Genomic DNA, 20,641 nt, shown 5'->3' with positions numbered 1-20,641 from the left:
AAAGAATCAAATAACTAAAAACGAAATTGCACAAAGACTATAACAGCGGGACGAAAAGTATTTTAGAGTGTTTCTTTTATAAACCAACAAGACGTGTTTAGTAAGTAGCCATTTAATTTCCAGACAGCATCAGGGCCATGTCATCAACAACTGATATAGTATTTTTTTCCAGTTCGAGTAACTTTACTATAATGGGGTTCTTCTATGACCAGCAGCCCAAAACTATGCCAATGAATTCAACATCACAAAAGCTATCAACAAATTTTTATTTGTTCAGTGGTAGAAAAGTGCCTTCAACTAGGAACAGGGAAATGTGTCTATCATCTACAGACCAGGATAAATGGCAGAACAGTGAAACAAAAACTATCCATTTAGCAATGCAAACATGAACAGCCTGCAGCAGACATTTAGGGCAACTGGGAAATGCCAGTGAACAGCGAAACGCTGCGTTAGTGTTGACAAGCTTAGCAACATTTTTATCTGCAGATGCTCCGAAAGTGACAGCCAGCGATTCTGATGCACGAGCAACAGATGGACGCGATTTCAAACAATTCACAAACGCATATCATGTGGCATTTTCTGTATACTGCAGTTTGGAACCTGTGTAGGCAATATGCTAGCTGTAAGATGAAGCCAGCGGCCACTGTAGGGCTCTCTTACTCTACTAACACTCTTAAGCAACTTCTCAAGAAAAAAGCAGTTTGATTCAAATATGCCTATGTCGAACAAGAACCTCTCAAGTGAGAATGGATAAGAAAGTTTGATTAGGCATACATACTTAGACTAAAATATGCTTTGGCAAGCAAAACAACTCTAGCTGTTGTTATTAAATGATATAACGCAGTTTATTTAAGCACATACCTTCGAAAACATTCAGCAATTAGGAAAAAAACTCCAGACTAACATGCTTATAAACGCAACTGTAAATGATATAACAGGTCGCTTGGTCTGAAACGGCTTTGGCTAACCCCAATGCTGCTCTGCAAGGATAGGCTCACTAGTGCACTCCGCCACTTCCATGTCACCACTGCCTGCTGGAAACTAGCTGGAAGTGATATCACCCAATACCCGAACAACTTTTCAGACTATGAACACCTACATCTTTTTCGCAAGGTTCCCAAGCCAAACAAAACACTTCCAGGACAGTGGAGACAAATATAGCGGGCTCACAGTGACTACAGCAAACATCATAAGCCTTGAATTCCAGGTACTTGCTTCAAACTTGCTCTCAAAAAGTTGTAAGCCAGACCAGTAGGCTTATGCTAGCCTTGACCTTGGCCGTGGGTATTGCCCTGGCCACATAGCCCATCCTGAACACTTTTGACAAGACCAACCATCTGAAGACTGCAATCTGCTTCATCTTTGAAACAAAGGTTGACGCTCACAGCGAGTACTACCACATATCAAACCATCATCTTCCCTTAACATGTGCCTTTTTGAGAGTGCAGACAACCACTGGAAATACCTAATGTTGGGCCTCTCTACATGAGATAGCTGAGAGCAGTGACTTTCCTGCTGTAGTTATGTTCGTCAGAACTAAGCTACTAACCGCTTTGACATTTTGCTCCACAGAATGATAAGCAGCACGCCGATCATAGAAGATATACCAGCTTATCCACGTGATCCTCGCCTAGTTCAGTGAGCGGTCATTACCTGAGCATAGAAGGCTTTTGAGCAAGTACAAGATGCATCTGCTAGAGTATGAACCACCGAGATTGTTCGCACCTGTACGGCCAAGCAAACCCCAAATGGTGTTCCAAAAATTGTCCGCGCTCTAAGAGCAAAGCCTGACAGCCTGCCATAGTCTCATTCAGGCAATGGTTCACATCTCATTATACATGGCAAAAAACCCAGCATTCAGTCTAGATTTCCAGCAAGCTGCTACCAATTACAGGAGCAAGTAGAAGTGAAAGTGCTTTCTCTGTTCATGGACTGAACATGCCATTTGGCACACGTTACTAGAAGAAAAAAAGAAGAAAAAATAAAAACTCCTCCTCATACAGGCTTCTAATCAAACACTCAAGTGTGGAGATAACAATGGCATTATTTTAAGAAGAGCTCTGGTAGTGAGCACGTGTGCCAAGAATAGTCACCTGCTCACCCAACACCACACTGTGCGTGCTTTGTTGCGAGACAGGTGTTCCAAATCAAACTGCACCACACTGGAACTTTGAGACTTACTCATAGCATAGCCTTAAAACTGTGCTATGAACCACAGGGGATAGCAGAAAGGTTACCCCAGCTCATCACTCCACCATGAGTTCACCACGTGAGGCTGGTTTTTGTAATGAAAACGTCTTGACCAGGGAAGATGTTGACAGTCAGGCTTCAATCTTGTCTGGCCTCGCACAGAAAAACTGCTCTGCTAGCATACACCCATGAAGCCCTCTAGAGACTCGCATAAAAAGCATTTTACTTGACAGCTTAACAACTTGAGTTAGTGTGAGGGGAAACCCATAGCTTGTACTATGCCAGAGACTAGTTTGTGCCGGCCATTGAATAGGCAGTAAGAAATAAGGGGTACAAAAAAGCAAATATTCAATCAGTAGAAAAGCATTAGGCAGTGGCATGATACAGTGTTCACAGCAATGTGCAGAAAGATGAGCTATAATTTCTATAACAAAAAAGGAAAATAATAACATGGCCCAATTCCTCGATGGCAGGTGGCATTGTAGCACTACTGTACAAATTACTGACATTGCTGAAGTGCCGCCCGTTGGTGGCTAACGCAATTATTCTGACAAGAGAAGCTTTCAACATTTTTTCACAATTTCCTGTGCAGTTCTGCGAAGACTGCACCATGTCAGAATACACATCTTACTTTTTCTGTTTCTGGATCACGGGAGCAGCACTTGCAATCAGCGGGAACCTGACATAACTCCCGCGTGCAGTGCAAAGACACTGACAGTGTGCGTGCACAAAGGTGAAATAGGCCATCTAGTGAAAAGCAAAACACGAAAATAGACACCGCCTATGATGAGAAAAAGGGATAAGTGGAGGACAGTCTTCTCGTCATACAATATGAAGCTCATCGGATTCCCCCCAACTATCATCCCAAATGCAACTTTCCTGAAGAGTTTACCACACAGAAGCAAGCACGGTCGGCGTGACGGATTCCCCCCAACTATCATCCCAAATGCAACTTTCCCGAGAAGTTTACCACACAGAAGCAAGCACGGTCAGCGCGGCTACAATGCAGGTGGATAATGGCCTCGTAGAAGCATAAGACCACTTAGTAACCCGGGATTCAAGGTTTAGGGAAGACGGCCAAGGTGACAACACTTCTCCACCTCTCTCTTGCCTGACCAGTGCTCATAGCATAACTCTCCATGTGTTGGCCAGCACAAAACAGCATGCCTGACAGGTGCATGAGCATAGGAAATATATATATATGGTACACGGGCCTTTAGCCCCTAAAGCTGCGCTACACTGACCATTCACTGCCATTCATAGCTGAGCTGCCTGACACCAAATCCTAGCTCTGGGCGGCAGACCACTGCACAACACACAACTCTCTCAAAAGAAACTGCACCGTCAGTCATACACTTCGAGAATGCCAGTGATGAACTTCCTTGAACCCGCATGGCACAATGCGCAATCCACGGCCCAGAACTTTGCTTTGGTCTGTAACGTGGATCTGCTTTAAGAACTCGTTTCCCTAGCTATGACAAATGGTTTCAGAAAAGACAAAGAACTAGTCCATTGGATCTGCTGTGACGCAAGATTCCCAGCGTGAGGCCGTTACTGCTTGGGCTTCTGCTGTTCCACTGGAAAACGGACCTGGCTGTGGCCCTCAATGCCGGCCTCGACGACGTCGCCGGCGTGAACCGGACCTACTCCACTGGGCGTGCCTGTCAGCAGCAGATCGCCCGGCTCCAAGGTGAACCGCGCACTAGCAGCCTCCAGCAGCTGCTGGATGGTGAACAGCATGTTGGAGGTGCTCCCTTGCTGTCGCTGCTGACCGTTCACCTTGCACCAGAGGGTCAGACTATGCGGATCCCCGACTGATTCCTTGGGCAGGAACTGGCCGACGGGGCAGGAGGTGTCAAAGCCCTTGGCACGCTCCCATGGGAGACCCTGGGCCTGACACTGTGGGATCCAAAAAGTGTTTCGGTTGGCACGTTGGCAGGCGGACTTTCACTTAGCACTGCTGTGCTCCAACAGTCAGTATAATAGCCTTCGTGAAGCGTATTCTTTTGTATACCATACTTGCTCAAATGTAACAAGGGTTTTATTTACGTTACGTAGAAGTACAAAGTCATCCTTTGCGCCAGAACGTTACGCAGGGACAGAGCATATCATGCCGTATTTACTTACTTTATGCATCATGTGGGCTGACCACAACTTTGGGAAACAGAAAATGAAAGGCAAAAATTTTGAGCATTGCATTGGTCAACCAACGGAAGCTCCGAGCCGCAACTGCTTAACTAAGGTGACAAACATGGAACATCACATACCAAAGCAGCAGTGCAGCAGTCAGAGACTCATCACTCGAGATGGTTCCAACAAGCTCTCAGCTGGTTTTGCAGAGGCACCACTTGGTGATCAGAAAAATTACCTCCTTTGTTTACTTTCACCAGCTCTAGACTTCGAAAACATTCTGTGACTGCAGATACTGTATAAACGCGTGTAAGGGCTACAACCCGCTATTTCCAAAATATATACAGTCGAGCCTGGTTATATCGAACCCGGATATATTGAATTTTGGTTATATCGAACTCACGAAATATCCCATTGAAAATCCCATGTAAAAGTATAGGAAAGCCGCGTCATATATCGAACTCAATTTCACTGGTCGTTCAATATATCGAACTCCGCACCACGCACTGGAAGTGTGCCTTCCCCAAAGACGATCGCATTACCCTTGGCCGTTTGCCGCGTGACGTTTTCAAGCCACGCGCGGAAGGAATAAGAGGGGACAGTTCAGTGACGGCTGGTCTGGGCAGCGCCGCGCCCATTCGCCAAAGGCGCGCGCATCTGCAGTTGTCGTTTCCCGCGCGCCAACACATGACGTTTGCAAGCCATGTGCGTGGGTGTGCCCATTCTTTTGCTGAGCTATCTCTCTCCTTCAGCACGCGCAACGCATGCGCCAAGCCAGTTCAGCCCGTTTTCAGACAGACGTCGGGCAGTTTTTCCAGCGTGTGTTGCGAACCATCTGCGTGCGGCGCGGCGGCGGACCTATACCTATGGCACCTGCGGATTTTAAGAAGCGGCAGTTCTTTTCTTTTTCTTTCTTTTTTTTTTTTTGCGACAGAGATCCTTTCTTATCGTTGTGCTGCACGCGCGGCCTAGCGCAAGATATGGCGGCTGCGGATGTTAAGAAGCAGCAGGGTTTCTTTTTTTTTTTTTTGCGGGAATGTTTATATTATTATTTTTTTTTATCGTTTATCCTTGCATGTATGAATCAGCGAAAGCACACGGTCAGCTGCTGCGATCATGACGCCCGCCCCAAGCGCGGCGTGATAATTCGAACCAGGCTTGCGCAATCAAGCCATCACGGGCACTCTGCCAAGTTCGCTCCCCGCCACCACAGGAGCTATCAAAAGATAAACACACCCAGACGTTATCGTTGCGCAGCATCTTGGCACGCTGCCAATGAGCTGTGGATGAGACGACCGAAACGGACTGACGCGTGCCATCGGCATGCAAGCGAAAATGCTCGCGATTTCTGCCGCCGCGGCGACACAGAAACCTTGTTTTGAGCTGCCGCGGTGGCTCGAGTGGCGAGAGGGACGCAGTTCCAACAAGTTTGAAAATTTTCGCTCTGTCGCTGCCACTCGTCGCTGAGAACCTTGTTTTGAGCTGCCGCGGTGGCTCGAGCGGCGAGAGGGACGCAGTTCCAACAAGTTTGAAAATTTTCCCTTTGTCGCTGCCACTCGTCGCTAATATCGCTCAGTCGCTTGCATGTGAGCGAGCTGGCCTTAACGCTTTTTTTTTGTTTTAAATTCTCGGGTGCAAAAGTGGAGGGTGGGTTCATTCTGAGAGTGGGTTGATTACGCGATAAATACGGTATCGTTTTTTTTCGCATCGTAAGTACCGTCACAAGCCGATTTCTGTATATCGAATTATCGATATATCGAACTATTTCGCGATCCCCTTCGAGTTCGATATATCCGGGTTCGACTGTATATAAAAAAAAATCATGTAAGAGCCGCACCCAAACTTTTCACGACCCATACGGGAATAGCCTTCAAAATGCACGTGCACAGGAGCTTCCAGATGCTGCCTACAAATGGCGCCCATAGTGACGGGTCATCAACATCATCACCATGAGCTTTCACAATCCATATCTGCTTGTATCACCAGCCCCGGCCGCCCCAGCTTTGTTTTGCTGTCAAAGGTACGTGAATATTGGTAGCGTGGTTGGCATGCCATAGTTGCGGCTCTTGTGTGCTCTCTGCTTTTTTATTCGTGCATTGCCGTTGAGTTTTGCCATTCTAGCACAGTGGGCAAGCATATTGGTAGCTACACGGCAGGCACAAAATTTGACGTGCACGAGAAGTGCGTCCGAAGACGGTGCAATCAGAAAAATGCGTTGAAGAACATCAGCTACAAAAGGCGTGCTTTTTGAGGCAAGCCATGTAAATATTCTGAGCTGGAAGAAGAGCTGTTCTGCTACGCAATGGAAGTACGGAACAATGGCTACGCGTTGACACCGGACATGTTACGTGTGAAGACACAAGCCTTAGTGCGTGCAGGAAGCGTACCGCGCGAGGAATTCAAAGCTAGTGTTGGCTGATAACGAAGATTTCTAAAGAAGAAGGGCCTATCTTTTTGCCGAAGGACCACGCTGCGCCAGCAGCTGCCCCCTGACTACACCAACAAGGTGCTCAGCTTTCAAAGTATGTATCGGTCTGTGCCATGAGCACAACTATACATTGTCTCAGATAGCGAACGCCGACCGGACCTCCATGTGGTTCGACTGCCCTGAGAACTGGACAGTTGTAATAAAAGAAAGAAGAATGTTTCGAAACGTGCATCGAAACAGATCGGCAAAAATTGCCCCCCTATGTTACCTTGAAAAGGAAAAGGATTCCTAACGACCCTTTCTCGAAGGGAGTTGTAGTTCGAGCCCAAGAAAAGGGCTGGATGGGTGATGAGCTTGCGAGCTTGTGCTCAACCGGATAAAAAGCGTTTGGCAGAATCGCTCCAGCGCAATGTTGGCCAAACAATCTCTGCTCGTCTTGAAAGCTTCCGCGGTCACTTGATGGATAGGGTTGAAGAAATTTGCGCAGTGTCCCCACAGACGTGGCTGTTATTCCGGGCGGCCTCACCGGCATGCTGCACCCCTGAATATCAGCATTAATTGGCCTTTTAAGGTCAAATTCTGAAGGCAGTACTCGAAATGGATGGCAAACGACAACTTCAATAAGACGCCGATCAAGCAGCTCAAGGGGGCACTGCTCGCGACTGTGCTAGGCTGGATCTTGTCCGTGTTGAACTCTGTGTCTGCGGATATTGTGTCCTGTAGTTTCAAGGTAACTGGGATTTCAACTGAAGATTTCCACAGATTTGGGACTGAAGACGACAACTTTTGGAGTGAACGTGCACCAGAGCACAGCACCAGCTCGGAGTGAGTGACATTTGAATAGTAAATAAATGCCGCACAATCACTGATTGGTCTATTTTTACTTTAAAAGAAAAAGTTTTTCTTGTATGTCGTGTGTATAGACAAGCGTCATGTTTGTAAACAAAGGTGGCGCTGCGATCGGCAGTGACATGGGCTGTAGGCAAAAATGCAGCGTGCCTACACAGCGCCAAGCAATGCTGCCTTCGAAACCAGTTTGCGCGTGCGAATATTCTGAGGAGTAAGCTTCGTTTGTGCATAGAAATAGTTTTGTTTATGCCTGGAGAGTAGTTCAGCGCTTTATCAGCCGATTACTTCAGGAATTACCTGGCGAAGAGCGCTGAATTGGCTTCCTTCTCCCGTGGCCTCAGCAGCGCGCGGCTACGGTGGGCAACTGTAGTGACTGAGTTAAATGCAAACTAGAAAGCGCAATTTATATGAAAAACTAACAGCCGACATTGTTCAACTCCCGTGCCTGCTGCTAACACATGCAAGGACGACGAATGACTGGAAGTGTGTCTTTCATATGACAACGCTTAATTGGCTTTCTGATTCTCCAAGCACCTGCGCTCTAAAGAACAATATATTATTGACAACTATAGTGAACTAGAAATCATATTTCTAGCTCAGTGTACCGGCAACTTAAGTCAAAATTTCACTGAATAAGAACTCCATCTTTTAGTTCTTTGTAACATATTCGCCTATAGTGCGCGCTGCCAATGTTTTATCCTGCTCGATAAAAAGATGTTTCAGGCCTGTTTCATCGTACAGACGTAGCCAAGATCATTCACAGGTTAATAGATACATGAAGGCCCGTAAGAATGTTCTTTTTTTTTTTTTGGGGGGGGGGGGGGGGGGGGGTCTTTAGGAGAGGTGAACGAATGGAAATGCAACATTCTCCACGATCACTAGCAGCGAAATTTGCACGTCTGTTAAGCTTTTTTTTTAATATACGCTGAAACTGTTTATTCAAAAGTGCATCATCTTATCTGCTTATTTTGCACCCCTCATAGCAGATTACATTTAAGGACATTAAATTAAATACAGTCGAACCCGGTTATATCGAATTTTGGTTATATCGAACTCACGAAATATCCCCTTGAAAATCCCATGTAAACGTATAGGAAAGCCGCGTCATATATCGAACTCAATTTCACCGGTCGTTCGATATATCGAACTCCGCACCACGCACTGGAAAGTGTGCCTTCCCCAAAGACGATCGCATCACCTTTGGCCGTTTGCCGTGTGACGTTTTCAAGCGAAGCGCGGAAGGAATGAGAGGGGACAGTTCGGTGACGGCTGGTCTGGGCAGCGCCGCGCCCATTCCCCAAAGGCGTGCGCATCCGCAGTTGTCGTTTCCCGCGCGCCAACACATGACGTTTGCAAGTCATGTGCGTGGGTGTGCCCATTCTTTTGCCTAGCTATATCTTTCCTTCAGCACGCGCAACGCATGCGCCAACAGACGTCGGACGCTTTCTCCAGCGTGTGTTGCGAACTCTCTGCGTGCGGCGGCGCGGCGGCTGACGGCGGCTGACGTGGCTATGGTGCCTGCGGATGTTAAGAAGCGGCCGCTCTCTCCGTTTTTTTTTTTAATTGTTTTTTGCGAGAGTCATTCTTTCTTATCGTTGTGCTGTACGCGCGGCGTAGCGTAAGATATGGCGGCTGCGGACGACAAGAAGAGGCAGGATTTCTTTTTTTTTTTTTGCGGGGATGTTTATTTTATTTTTATTTTTTTTTTATCGTTTATCCTTGCATGTATGAATCAGTGAAACCACGCAGTCAGCTGCTGTGATCATGACGCCCGCCCCAAGCGCGGCGTGATAAATCGAACCAGGCTTGTGCAACCAAGCCATCACGGGCACTCTGCCAAGTTCGCTCCCCGCCACTGCAGGAGTTATCAAAAGATCGCGCCCTGGCGTTATCGCTGCGCAGCATCTTGGCACGCTGCCAATGAGCTGTGGATGAGACGACCGAAACGGACTGACGCGTGCCGTCGACATGCAAGCGAAAATGCTCGCAATTTCTGCCGCCACACAGAAACCTTGTTTTGAGCTGCCGCGGTGGCTCGAGCGGCGAGAGGGACGCAGTTCCTACAAGTTTGAAAATTTTCGCTCTTTTACTGCTGCTCGTCGCTGAGATCGCTCAGTCACTTGCATGTGAGCGAGCTGGCCTTAACACATTTTTTTTTTTTCAAATTCCCGGTTGCAAAAGTGGAGGGTGGGTTCATTATGCGAGTGGGTTGATTACGCGACAAATACGGTATCGTTTTTTCGCATCGTGGGTGCTGTCACAAGCCGATTTCTGCATATCGAATTATCGATATATCGAACTATTTCGCGATCCCCTTCGAGTTTGATATATCTGGGTTCGACTGTATATCCTGCTTGATCAGAGCTACGTTGTACGTGGATATTTAATCGTTTGTCAAAATCTTAATGACCTTAAAAAAGAAAGTTGTGAGAAATGACGCTGCGTGACTTTGCCCGGATCCTAACAATGTTTACTTGCTTTCTATAGGGCCAGTGATGAAAAGTCATTCGTTGAAACTCGCGAAAGTGATATCAGAAAAAAGCTGCTTCACAAGTTCAGGTCTGCTTCGGCAATATCGTGCTGGAGTGACCGGTCAAACTAACAGCAGTTACCTTTGCAGCAGCTTTTGTGTCCTTTTCTGCATGAATATATGTATGGGCACAAGTGAATAGAACTCAAAGGTTGGGCGGCGTCTTAACTTGATATATTATAACAACAAAATGTGCACGAGCTGCAGGCATTTGCTATTGCGCTATTCATCGAGCAGCCGAAAAGCAGTCACGACAATTAAGAGTTGAAAACGAACCGATGAAGTTTCAGCGCAAAATTGTGCAACGCACGTTAGCCGCGAAGGTAATCCGTCGCCGAAGGGTCTACTTGTCGCGTTCAACGCTGCTGCCCATCACTCTCATATTTGTCCGACCGCAAGAAACATGTGAAAACAGGTGCTATTTTCCTTTTTGTTCCTCGTGGCGCAACCAACCACACCACAGCTTGCAGGAATACTGGGAATTATGCCCGAAAACACAGGAAGTGCCGCGCATCCAATGCAGATGACCCGAACTTTTGCCTACACCACGAAAGTCACTGCTGTCGCCAGCGCCGCCGCATGCCCACTGACGTCACGGGCTGATGCTTGTCTATAGGCCGCATCCCGAAAATTGTTCCTCGAATCTGGGAAAAAAAGTGCGGCCCTTACACACGTTTATACAGTACTTGTTGAGACCGCACAGGACCCTTCCGTAGACTTTGTATTGAAAGGTGCACTAAGTATGCACTCTTAGTGTTGTGAGCAAGTAAAGCATGAAAGTTATAGCTATGTTACGAAAGGTGACCAGGCGCCTACTGCAATATGATGGTATTATGCAAAATTTACTGGGCAATGCCAAAAGTTGCATGAAGCCAAAATGCAAATAATCCGGCCCTTTGCACAAGAGAAGCATTTGTGCCTGCCTCTGCTAGTCATGAGATACTAGTTATCGCTGGCTTTGACGAGGCACCAAATGCTCTCACACACTGTGCACATAACTGCAGTTCTTACAGAATGCAGCACGAAACACGAGAAACCCTTTCGTAAATGCCTAGGGATGCCTCTCACCTGTCGCTGCAGTTGCCTGTCAGTCATGTCCAAAGCAATCACGTATCCCGCCACATAGTCCAAAGCCTCCTCGGCACGGATAGACGACCCTTTGCGGCCAACAACCACGCCCAGTTCCACTTCATGGTCCAGCTCTTCGCACCCCCGGGGAATCTAAGAAGTGGAAACAGAGTCAGGTTTGTTCAACTAAGGTTCACACCACAGAACAGGCATTCTTCTGGAAAGAGAATCTCCACATGAATCGGAACTGGGAAATAAAAAAAAAAGTTGTGTGTGAAAGTATACACGATTTTGACAATGCCTTTTGTTCCTGAGAACACTGCAGCTCAGACTTGAATCGCTTCTTGTTGGAAGGATTTGTGAGGCGGTGTCATTTTTAGGCTGAAACGACAAGTGGGCACTTGTGCGCGCATGCAGTGGGGGCACTGAAATCCAAGGTATTGCCTGCCCCGGCATTTTCTTAAAACACTACGCGGGATGCCGCAACAAACGCAAATTTTCTGTGCTTGTACTAGCAGCGCCCTGTCAAACACCATGCCTCCAATACCAGAAGCTGTTCGCTACCGTCGTCGGCACCCATTTTCATTTACCAACGCCAAAACTATGTATATTTCATTTTGTCACCAATTAATTAGTTCGCAAAATTTTCAAGTTTCCAGTTTATTTTTTTTTTTTTATTAGGAGCATGCAAAGAATTAACCAGCAGAACTGCCCACCTTCTCTGGGGATAAATTGTTTAATTTCAGCCATGTCCTTGAGTATCCACACTAATACTCAAAATAACATTCAAATAAATAAATAAATAAACATTCAAGATTTGGGATCACTGTTCGCTGGTTGTTCGCTGTTATATGAAGTTATGTAAATAGGCCTGAACAGAGGTATTCAAATATTTAGAAATTTGAACAGTATTTGCTACCTTCAGTACCGGAACTATCCGCGAATAGTATGAACAGCAAAAGAACTGGGGTTAGAGAACGTGCAGAACATTCTGAAATTACGAATTTCTTGATGATCTAAACTGGGAACGAAATATCGTGACATTTTAAAACAGAAATATTTTGCACGTGTTGGGCTCAAAGCCAGCCCAAGCAACTGAGATGCATACAATGAAGCTTGCACGCTGTCTAGCAACATAGCTGAAGTCCATCACAGGCTTGAAGTCCAGCAAAATTGCTGTGGTCTGTCTTCACAAACGCTGCATTTTGGACATTCCATAACCTGTACATTGCCTTCAGATGTTGCAAGGAGGCGTGGACAGGATGATCCTACTAGCGTTGCTGTTACATTTTGGGAGCAGCATGGTTGTTAATTGACTGTGGACAATACTCCTCCAGTAAGGATTACATTGCTTTGGCAGCATTCAGTACCTAACTCCACTTTCCATGCTGGGAATCAATCAAATTCGCTGGCAGCAACTTTTATGAAATAATCCTAAACAGGGTATTATTGCATGATTCCTGCTTTCTTATTTAACGCCTGGTAGGGCTTACAGGTACAGCAAATTGTGCTGCCAATGAGTAAAAAACTATTTTAATGCAATATCTCGGTTTCTTTTCATAGCTGTGCATTGTGGAAAAATGTTCGTTTTCAGCCAGCTGTAGTAGTTTGCAAAATTGTATAAAACTATTCTATATACAATGAGTTTTCATCATTTATTCAGGGTCGCAATAAAAGCACAACAGACAGGAGAAGCTAGGTAATGTTTGCCTGGGTGCTCGCTCCAGTAATCAAACTGAAATAGTTGTGTTTTCTAATTATTCATGGCTATGCAAGAAAAACAAGGTTTGCTAACTAATATCATTCATATGCTGATATATTCTAGCTTATCTATGGTCAGGACGACTTTTAGGTGCATTTGGAATTCTATTATACTCAAAGGAATGTTTATGGTAATTTGTGGAGCCCATAAAAAACTGCTGCTAACACCATAACTTTTTTTTTTTTCATGATTTTTAACAACCCAAAATGACATAGTCTCGGAGAAAGGCTTCAGTGAAGGGCTCCAGTAATTTTGTCCATGTGGAGTTCTGTAACACGCACTGACAATGCACAGTACACGTGCTCCTTGCATTTAGACTTAAATGAAACGTGGCTGGGATTGAGCCTGTGTTCTCGGGATCAGTAGCGAAGTGTCCTAACCCACTGACACCAGAGGTATCATAACTCTGAGTGTGCTAAACTGTGAAATACTTGGCAAAAGGTTATCTAATTCCCACTAACAGTGCAAAAAGCGACTACACCCCGCTATGTAATATACCCAGTTTTCAGCCCCTAGGCACTTGTTTTGACACCCACACTTACTTACCGTATTTACACGATTGTAAGCAGACCCCTCTTTTTAGATTTCGAAAATCCTAAGTTGGGGGGTCAACTTAAAATCGAAACCAAAGCATGGCACTGTTAACAAGAGCAAGACAAAAACCATATCAAGGAGGCTATGACGAATTTGTTTGCTCTAGGGCTTTAAAGTGCAACGTTCAGTTACTGTGTGTGCTTCTTGGGAAGAATTTTTCTTCTTTAACTTTTATTGTGCAGCACGAACTGCAGCTGCGGGAGTGTCAATAGATTATAGAAGAGCCGCTGTTCTAATCGCGGCGTGCTCCCTTTTTGCATGTCAGTCGCGTCAGGTCACGTGACATGGCAGCACTTCCAGGGAGTGTCGATGGTTTATGGAAGAGCCGACACCGATCATTCACCGAGTTCGCGTTCATTGCGCATTCACGCTTCGTCACGAGCTCTCTAGTCCAAAGAGCATTCGGCGCTTGTTCCATGCAGCGTTCAAAGGCGGCTATCATTTATGCCGAAGAAACAACTGTGCTGTGGACAGCAAGTTTGAAGTTTCTAAATAAATTTTTCAACTGTAATGCCAAGCGAAGAAACTTCCAAAGAATACAGCTGGTATGCTATCCAGAGCTGGAGGCCAAGCTTGTCGCGTATATCGCCAAAATAAGTGTTTTGGAGTGGAGACCAGTTGTACAGCCAGGCAATAAATTTTGGTTGTCGAGAGCATCCACCGCAGTATGTTTTTTTTTTTTTTTTTTTTTTTTTTCCCGGACATACAATTTGGGGGGTTGACTTACAATCGTGTAGATACGGTAGTCATCACAACATCTAGGGGCCCGGCACGACTGTTGCTGCATTAGCTCCCTTATGCTCTCTCGTAAACTTGCGGTATTCCCATTCAATGCATTACATGCTCAAAGTCTCGCGCAGTTCTAGTACAGGGGAGGAAATGCAGCTTTCGCAGAGCTGACTTGAAAGCCCTGCAAGCCTAGGGACCACGGCAGCGCAGGATAGTGTGTGTTTCTGCTAGCCAGGGTAGTAAGCCAACCCCCACATCTCACAAGCCATCACTTCATGCTCCTAGTTTCCACTCCATTGCAGGGAGTATCAGTGAGGGGAAGTGTAGTAACTACAAACGAATTCCAGCACTGTGGCATTTTACTTTCGCTCCCCTCTGCAAGGCTAACCGATGCAGTTTGGACTGAACAGTATGTCGGTCCTCTCTCCTAGTGCCCTTCCCTGGTGTGCCTTGTTGAGGCCGGTGATTGTACTTCTGAGTACTTAACCGGGAGACATCTTGTACGCATAAGAAAACCGATGGGTATTCAGTGGCATTGGGATCGAAATCAGCATCTCTTGAATGTGAGGCAGATGCTCCATGAATAAGCAGTAAAGAATTTTCGCGCTCATGATAGGAATTAAACTGTCGTCTCGATGCTTGAGAGCCAAGCGCGCTATTCACAAGACCGCCTCTAAAGCCAAGGTAAAGAATGCAGTAACAAAGGCAACAGATTAGGGTAGTCATACACCAATGACAAGGCAAGTTACGGAACTGCTTACTATCACAGCACACCTGTTTCAAATGGGCAAATTCCAAAAGAGCTTGTTTTCAAGTATGAGCTGGATGGTTTCCTCGACAGAAACAGCTTGGGCAGCCAGAATAGAGTCTGTGAAGCCTCTGAATGCAATGGCACATGATGGGCGAAAAAAAACCATTCAACTGTCGTCACACAATAAAACAGCTGCCGTGAATTACAAGTACCGGATGCACAGTCGGCCCCACACAGATTCCGGAACATCCCAGCATTCGAGTTGTATGCTTCAAATGTGCTCACCATAATAGACTGTCCTTCGGTGATGTAGGCTGTTGGAGGCTTCATGAAGAGTAGGGGCTCCTTAGGTATCGCATGGCCAAGCTCTTCGGCATGTTCCCTGCAAGGAGCAAGAAGGACTTTGGTCAGAGGGCAACTCAGCCTGGCAGTGCCAAATGTAAAATAAGTTTTCAAATGTGGTTTATACTTCATACTCTTCAGCATGATTGAAAAGTAACTGAATTAATCCATTCTGTTTTCATTGTGCCTATCAACAATTTTCCTCTCTGTAGAGCATCATTCCTTCATTGTTGGCCAATTCCTGGCAACTATGTGGCTATCAGGAATGAGGCTGAAATTTCCTCTTCACAGAGCTCCAAAAGCACTACACTGTGCCACACCTCTGTGAGCTTTGAAATGGCTGAAACTGTGCTATAAGAGAACAGCCGACTGCCACACTTGCACCGTGTGGTACACCTTTGTTAAGTTTGGAGCCCAAGGGGTTTCCTTCAGAGCCATGCCATGTGGCTCATAATGCATCCGCAGTGTTGTAAATATCCCAAAGTAAAAGATTTCTGGTCCTGCCCCCGGATTACGCAAGGCTTCCATGAATGCTGCGGGGGCCCCACATGCGAGTTAGAAGCAAACTCCATGGGCTATAAACTTTTGGCAAAGGGTATACACGCTGTCATGCCATATGTGAGAAGCCAACTCTACGAAATGCCACAGCCCCTTCAGCCAAACTTCTCTTGGAAAGTGAATGATGCCCAGATGTGACAGTAAGGCCTAACAATCAAAATCCACACCAGACGCCACTCGGCAAAGAAAAAAAGTGCAGAAGACTGGCTGCAGATTAAGATGTTTATTTCTTCTTTGCAAACATTAAAAAGAGAAAAAACTCCTGCCTTTCTCACAAATCATAAATGTAAGCTTTATGCACCACTCTCACGTGTATGCTTAGTGATATTCAGTGGCTACACATCGAAAGCTTTAGGTGCAAGGAATCCATCAAAAGGCATGCACATTGGCCTACGAGCACCAGTGGAAGAAAAAAAATTCAACGTCACACTTAATGTAACACAGACTGCTTTGCTTTTGCCCGGCCGAACTTCCAAACATCCAGTAAATTTACAACAGTGCCAGTAACCAGTAAAAGCTGCTATGGTTCTGCTGATCTAATTTCTGGGAATTATTGTCATCTGACTGATAATGATACAGTGCAAGCAGATTGCTAGATCGTAATATTGTCAAAACCTTTCCACAAATGATAGACCTCAATTCGGCTGTTGTACAAATTTCTCTTCTACACATATACTTGCAAAAGATATATGCGACAGCTCATCTAAAGAAGCAACTTTGTTGCATTTCAAACTGACTTCAAGCTGATTTCAAGCTACCAAGTTTTAAAGCATCAGTCTACAAAGGCTGCCAAAGGTTCCGTGGCCAACACTGCTCGTGTCACACTTTCACCGTTTGTAAACCCTACTCTACTGTAATGCTAGCTGACATTTTGGCTAAATAAATAAAATAAATAAACAGATAAGGTTAGACGAAAAGAAAAAGGCTAGTGACACGCAGCAAATACTTTAATGTGTATAAATTCCAAATTTCAAGATGTGAACTATGTGTGTTGCAAAGCAAATATAATGGCATGAAATCATAAAACACAACTGGCTTTTGTTGTGTATCTGGTTTCCATCTGTTTCCAGAGTACACATTCGGTTCAAGAGCGAATGCAAATAAGTTTCCTGAACTCATTCGATGGCGAATGTGACTGGAACCTAATGACATTAAATGTTCCCATGTAGCAGCAGATTAATGGTATCTAATGCCATTAAATTTGCTAGTGTGACAGGGGCATCGGTACTGACCAGCAGGTATATTTTTTATTTCTAACCTCTTGGATTACATGAAACAAGATACTTAGCTGAGTTCGACACAGTCTATGAAGCACACATAGGCTTCAGGTTAAGTAATATAAATAATAATTTCTGTATTTTCATCCATGATGGTGGAGACTGCAGGTGAAAGCTGCTTTAGATCTAAGCAAGCGACTTCACTAGAGCTCAGCCTCACTTAGAAGGCAAGCAATGATACAACGGAAAATACATAACAATTGACTTCATATGAATCAAAGTGTCATAAGTGAAATGAAACTTTTCTTCATTATTAAAAAGCAACAAACAAAGGCAAAAACAATCATGTAATTATATTGGCATGGTCGTGGTCAATGTCTATACATTGTTCTCCTTTACTTTGTGGATGAGTTTTTTCATAACTATGTTACTTACTTTCAGTGATCAAAGTTCGTTAATCAATTTCACATAGTCCAACACGTGGCATTATTGTAATCCTGAGAAACAGGCGCTCGTCATTCGAAACACTGCTTACTTTGAACTGACAACAGCATTTCAAGATAATGACAGTGCTCAAGTGAATCGCGGCAGAAAATAACTTCAAGCTGCGATATTTTGTTTTTTACATCCGAGATGACATCGTGTCTTCTCTTAAATTACGAGAGGGCAGTTCCGCCCGATCGGCAAAGCAACGGTAGCATACTACTTGCGTCTAGAAAGCAAAAGTCTTCGCCCCGAAGGCCAACAACATTCCAGCGGTCGACGTTACACATCTACGTGTCTTGGTTACGCGAACAACAGCTGTCAATGTTGGACAGCACTATGAGGTACTTTAGCGAAAGAAAAGCGCCCGAAATATATCTGATCAGGGGAAAATACTTGGCGCAGAGTGAAATCGTGCCCAGTCATTTCTGGCTGGGCCAATTTTTCAGTGCGGCCGGGACGCTGACTGCATCTCGGAAAAAGTTAGTCGGACTTTAATCGCGGAGTTCAGGGTCCTCCCCTCTCTCACAGCTCTGACGATGGTAGCAAATCGAGTAAAAACAACGTTTGTTTTACCTGTAGTTCCTTCCGACGCAGATAATCTTCCTGCCGAATTCCACAAATCTGCTTAGCCTCATGCTTGCCTCTTGGGTAGCTTTTGCCACTGATATATCCTAAGTTCCGTCGGAGAAAAACAAGCGCCGGCAAGACACAGTAAGCTCGAGAGGCCCAAGAAGCCCGCAATTAAAGAGCCGCTACGGGTGGATTAGCTTGGCTTGAAACGGGCGGTTTGAGGTTTGAACGTGATAAATCGCACGATTGCACGCTTCACGGTCACCTTGAAGTCGATGGAGGTGATGGGTTGTGTGTCATGAACGCCAATTTATGTGCGCAAAAGAACTTTCTTATGTTAGCATCTAGTAAAATCTCTACATTCCATTGATATCGCCTGCTCCATTCGTAGATGGGCCATCAGCGCACTTTTCGGTTGCATTTTTCATTTTTCGCTTCGCAGTTTGTCGACTCACACCTCTCGTCTTTTTCCACTACAGTTCCTACTTATCGCACCGTCAGTTACACGAGAATACCAGTAAATTCCTCTTCAGAAGAAAAAAAAAAAAAAGTAGACGGTCTCTTATATGCCTCTTAGGAGGAGAATGGCAAAAGCCTACCCTTCATTTCCTATCATTTGCCTCTTATCGGCTTTCGTTGCAGTGTTCAATAAGAATCCCAGGTGGTCGAAATTTCCGCGGAGTCCTCCATTACGGCGTCTCTCATAGCCTGAATCGCTTTGGGACGTTAAACTAGAGTCCCTATTTCTAGGGACCCTATAGTTAAACCCCACAAACCAAACCAAACCTAATTATAATTTGTTTTCAGGTAGATGATTATGATGTAAACTTTTTGTTGAAAGGAAAAAGGGGCGAGGATTTATGGGAATGTTGGTCGGATTCTTAGTCCGGGATTCCGTTGGCTAAGGCCGCCGCCCTCGCTCTTTACGCGAGGTAGAGTCTGGTCCTCGAGGAGGAGGAGGAGGAAAAACATTTATTATGTAAACTTCCTTTTCTTCCTGAGTGGAGCCCTCAGTCCAGGGCTCCATGTGCCGCCTCAATCCTGCAGGCCCGCCAGAACAGCTGTCGCTGGTCTTGCGGTTTGGTGCTGATGAAGCGGTCTCAGAAGAAATAAATACACGTCAGTCCATAAGCCCATGGGCCACGGCAATCCTCTCGGCCCGCTCGATTAGCCAGCGTTGTTCGGCCAGCTCCGTGCGGGACAAGGCATCTTCCCAAGATGAGAGGGTGGGGTGAGGTACAGGTGCAATGCCGCCGGGTGGCTTTGGGCAGGCCCAAACAGAATGGTATAGTGTAGGTCGGTGTTGTTGGCAGGTGGGGCATTTATCTGGGTAGCGGGTGGGGAAGAACAAATGTTTGTGGTACAAATTTGTATACGTGTGAGTCTGCAATTGTCGCCATGCCACAGCTTCGGCCTTGGTGAGTGTTGGGTGCGGCGGTGGTAGAGTTCTTCTTTGTGTGCGGTAATATAGTGTAATGTGGGTGTAAGACTGTGGAACTGTGCTGGCGTCCTCTGTGTCTACTTCCTCCTCCGCTTCCGTCGACAGCGCCCGGAAGGTTGCTGCTCGGGCGAGCGCGTGCGCACTCTCGTTGCCAGGAAGGGAGGAGTGACCAGGAGTCCAAACAATTTTAACAATGGGAAAGGTATGATAGTTTATAGTTGAGAGCACGCGTGAAGCCTCGAAAGATAATGTATTCTTCGCGAAGGCGCGACACGCAGCTTGTGAATCTGTGATTATTGTGTATGTCGGACTGGTGGGATGTTTGTAACCTGTGTCCATGTGGTGTATGAAGGTGAGTGCTACCGCTATGGCAGTCTCCTCAGCCGTCGTGCTCGAATTCCTGCCACGAACAGAGCCCGTAATCTTAATTGAGCCGTTGGCGTCCGTAACAGCTAGCGCCATAGCGTCAGTGCCCGATGGATATCTCGCCGCGTCGACATATAAAACAGTTTGGACACCTCTGTACTGGCGCAGGAGTGCCTTGACTCTAGCGGTCCTACGACCAGTGTGGAGACAAGCGTTTAGGGGTAGATCGGCTGGAAACGCTGATTGGCCCAGTCATATATGACGTCACAAACTACGTCATGGGTCACGTGATATTTTATGATGTCATGTTTGGATGTAGGGCGCACGTGTTTTCCCTAGACTGTCCCTGGATTCCCCATGCTTTTCAGATCCGGGCTCGGCAGCATGGCCGACGGTGACACGGTGTCGGCGGCGCGCCGCAAGCAAACGGCAGCTGCCTAGTCGATGGCCGTCGGCGGAGAGGCACGAGGCCTAGCTTGCATGCAGTGCGGACACTGTGGAAACGGCAGCGACGTCAAATAACATATGCACGCTTCGAGCCGCGAAGAGGTTTCCGAACCAGCTTGTCGCACCACACGAATTGCCGGGGAAATCACAGTTTAACTGCTTTTCCTTTATCTAGATCTGTGT

At 46.0% G+C, this 20,641-nt stretch overlaps 1 protein-coding gene across 1 annotated transcript; it reads right to left on the bottom strand.

The window, feature by feature from the left end:
• Positions 1–252: 252 nt before the first annotated feature.
• On the bottom strand, positions 253–18,401 carry LOC146176378 (oxaloacetate tautomerase FAHD1, mitochondrial-like). Its single transcript, XM_084582721.1, has 4 exons — positions 18,208–18,401; positions 15,317–15,413; positions 11,196–11,348; positions 253–4,089 (listed from the first exon to the last, which is right to left on the bottom strand). The coding sequence occupies exons 1-4, from the start codon at positions 18,267–18,269 to the stop codon at positions 3,742–3,744; spliced, it is 660 nt and encodes a 219-aa protein (XP_084438847.1). The 5' UTR covers positions 18,270–18,401; the 3' UTR covers positions 253–3,741.
• Positions 18,402–20,641: the final 2,240 nt, after the last annotated feature.

This window comes from Amblyomma maculatum, chromosome 10, assembly GCF_055883805.1.
Source record: "Amblyomma maculatum isolate TAMU_Amacu chromosome 10, ASM5588380v1, whole genome shotgun sequence".
Taxonomy (NCBI): Eukaryota; Metazoa; Arthropoda; class Arachnida; order Ixodida; family Ixodidae; genus Amblyomma; species Amblyomma maculatum.
Note: the sequence above shows the minus strand (reverse complement) of the source record. Positions and strands in the feature narration are given on the sequence as shown.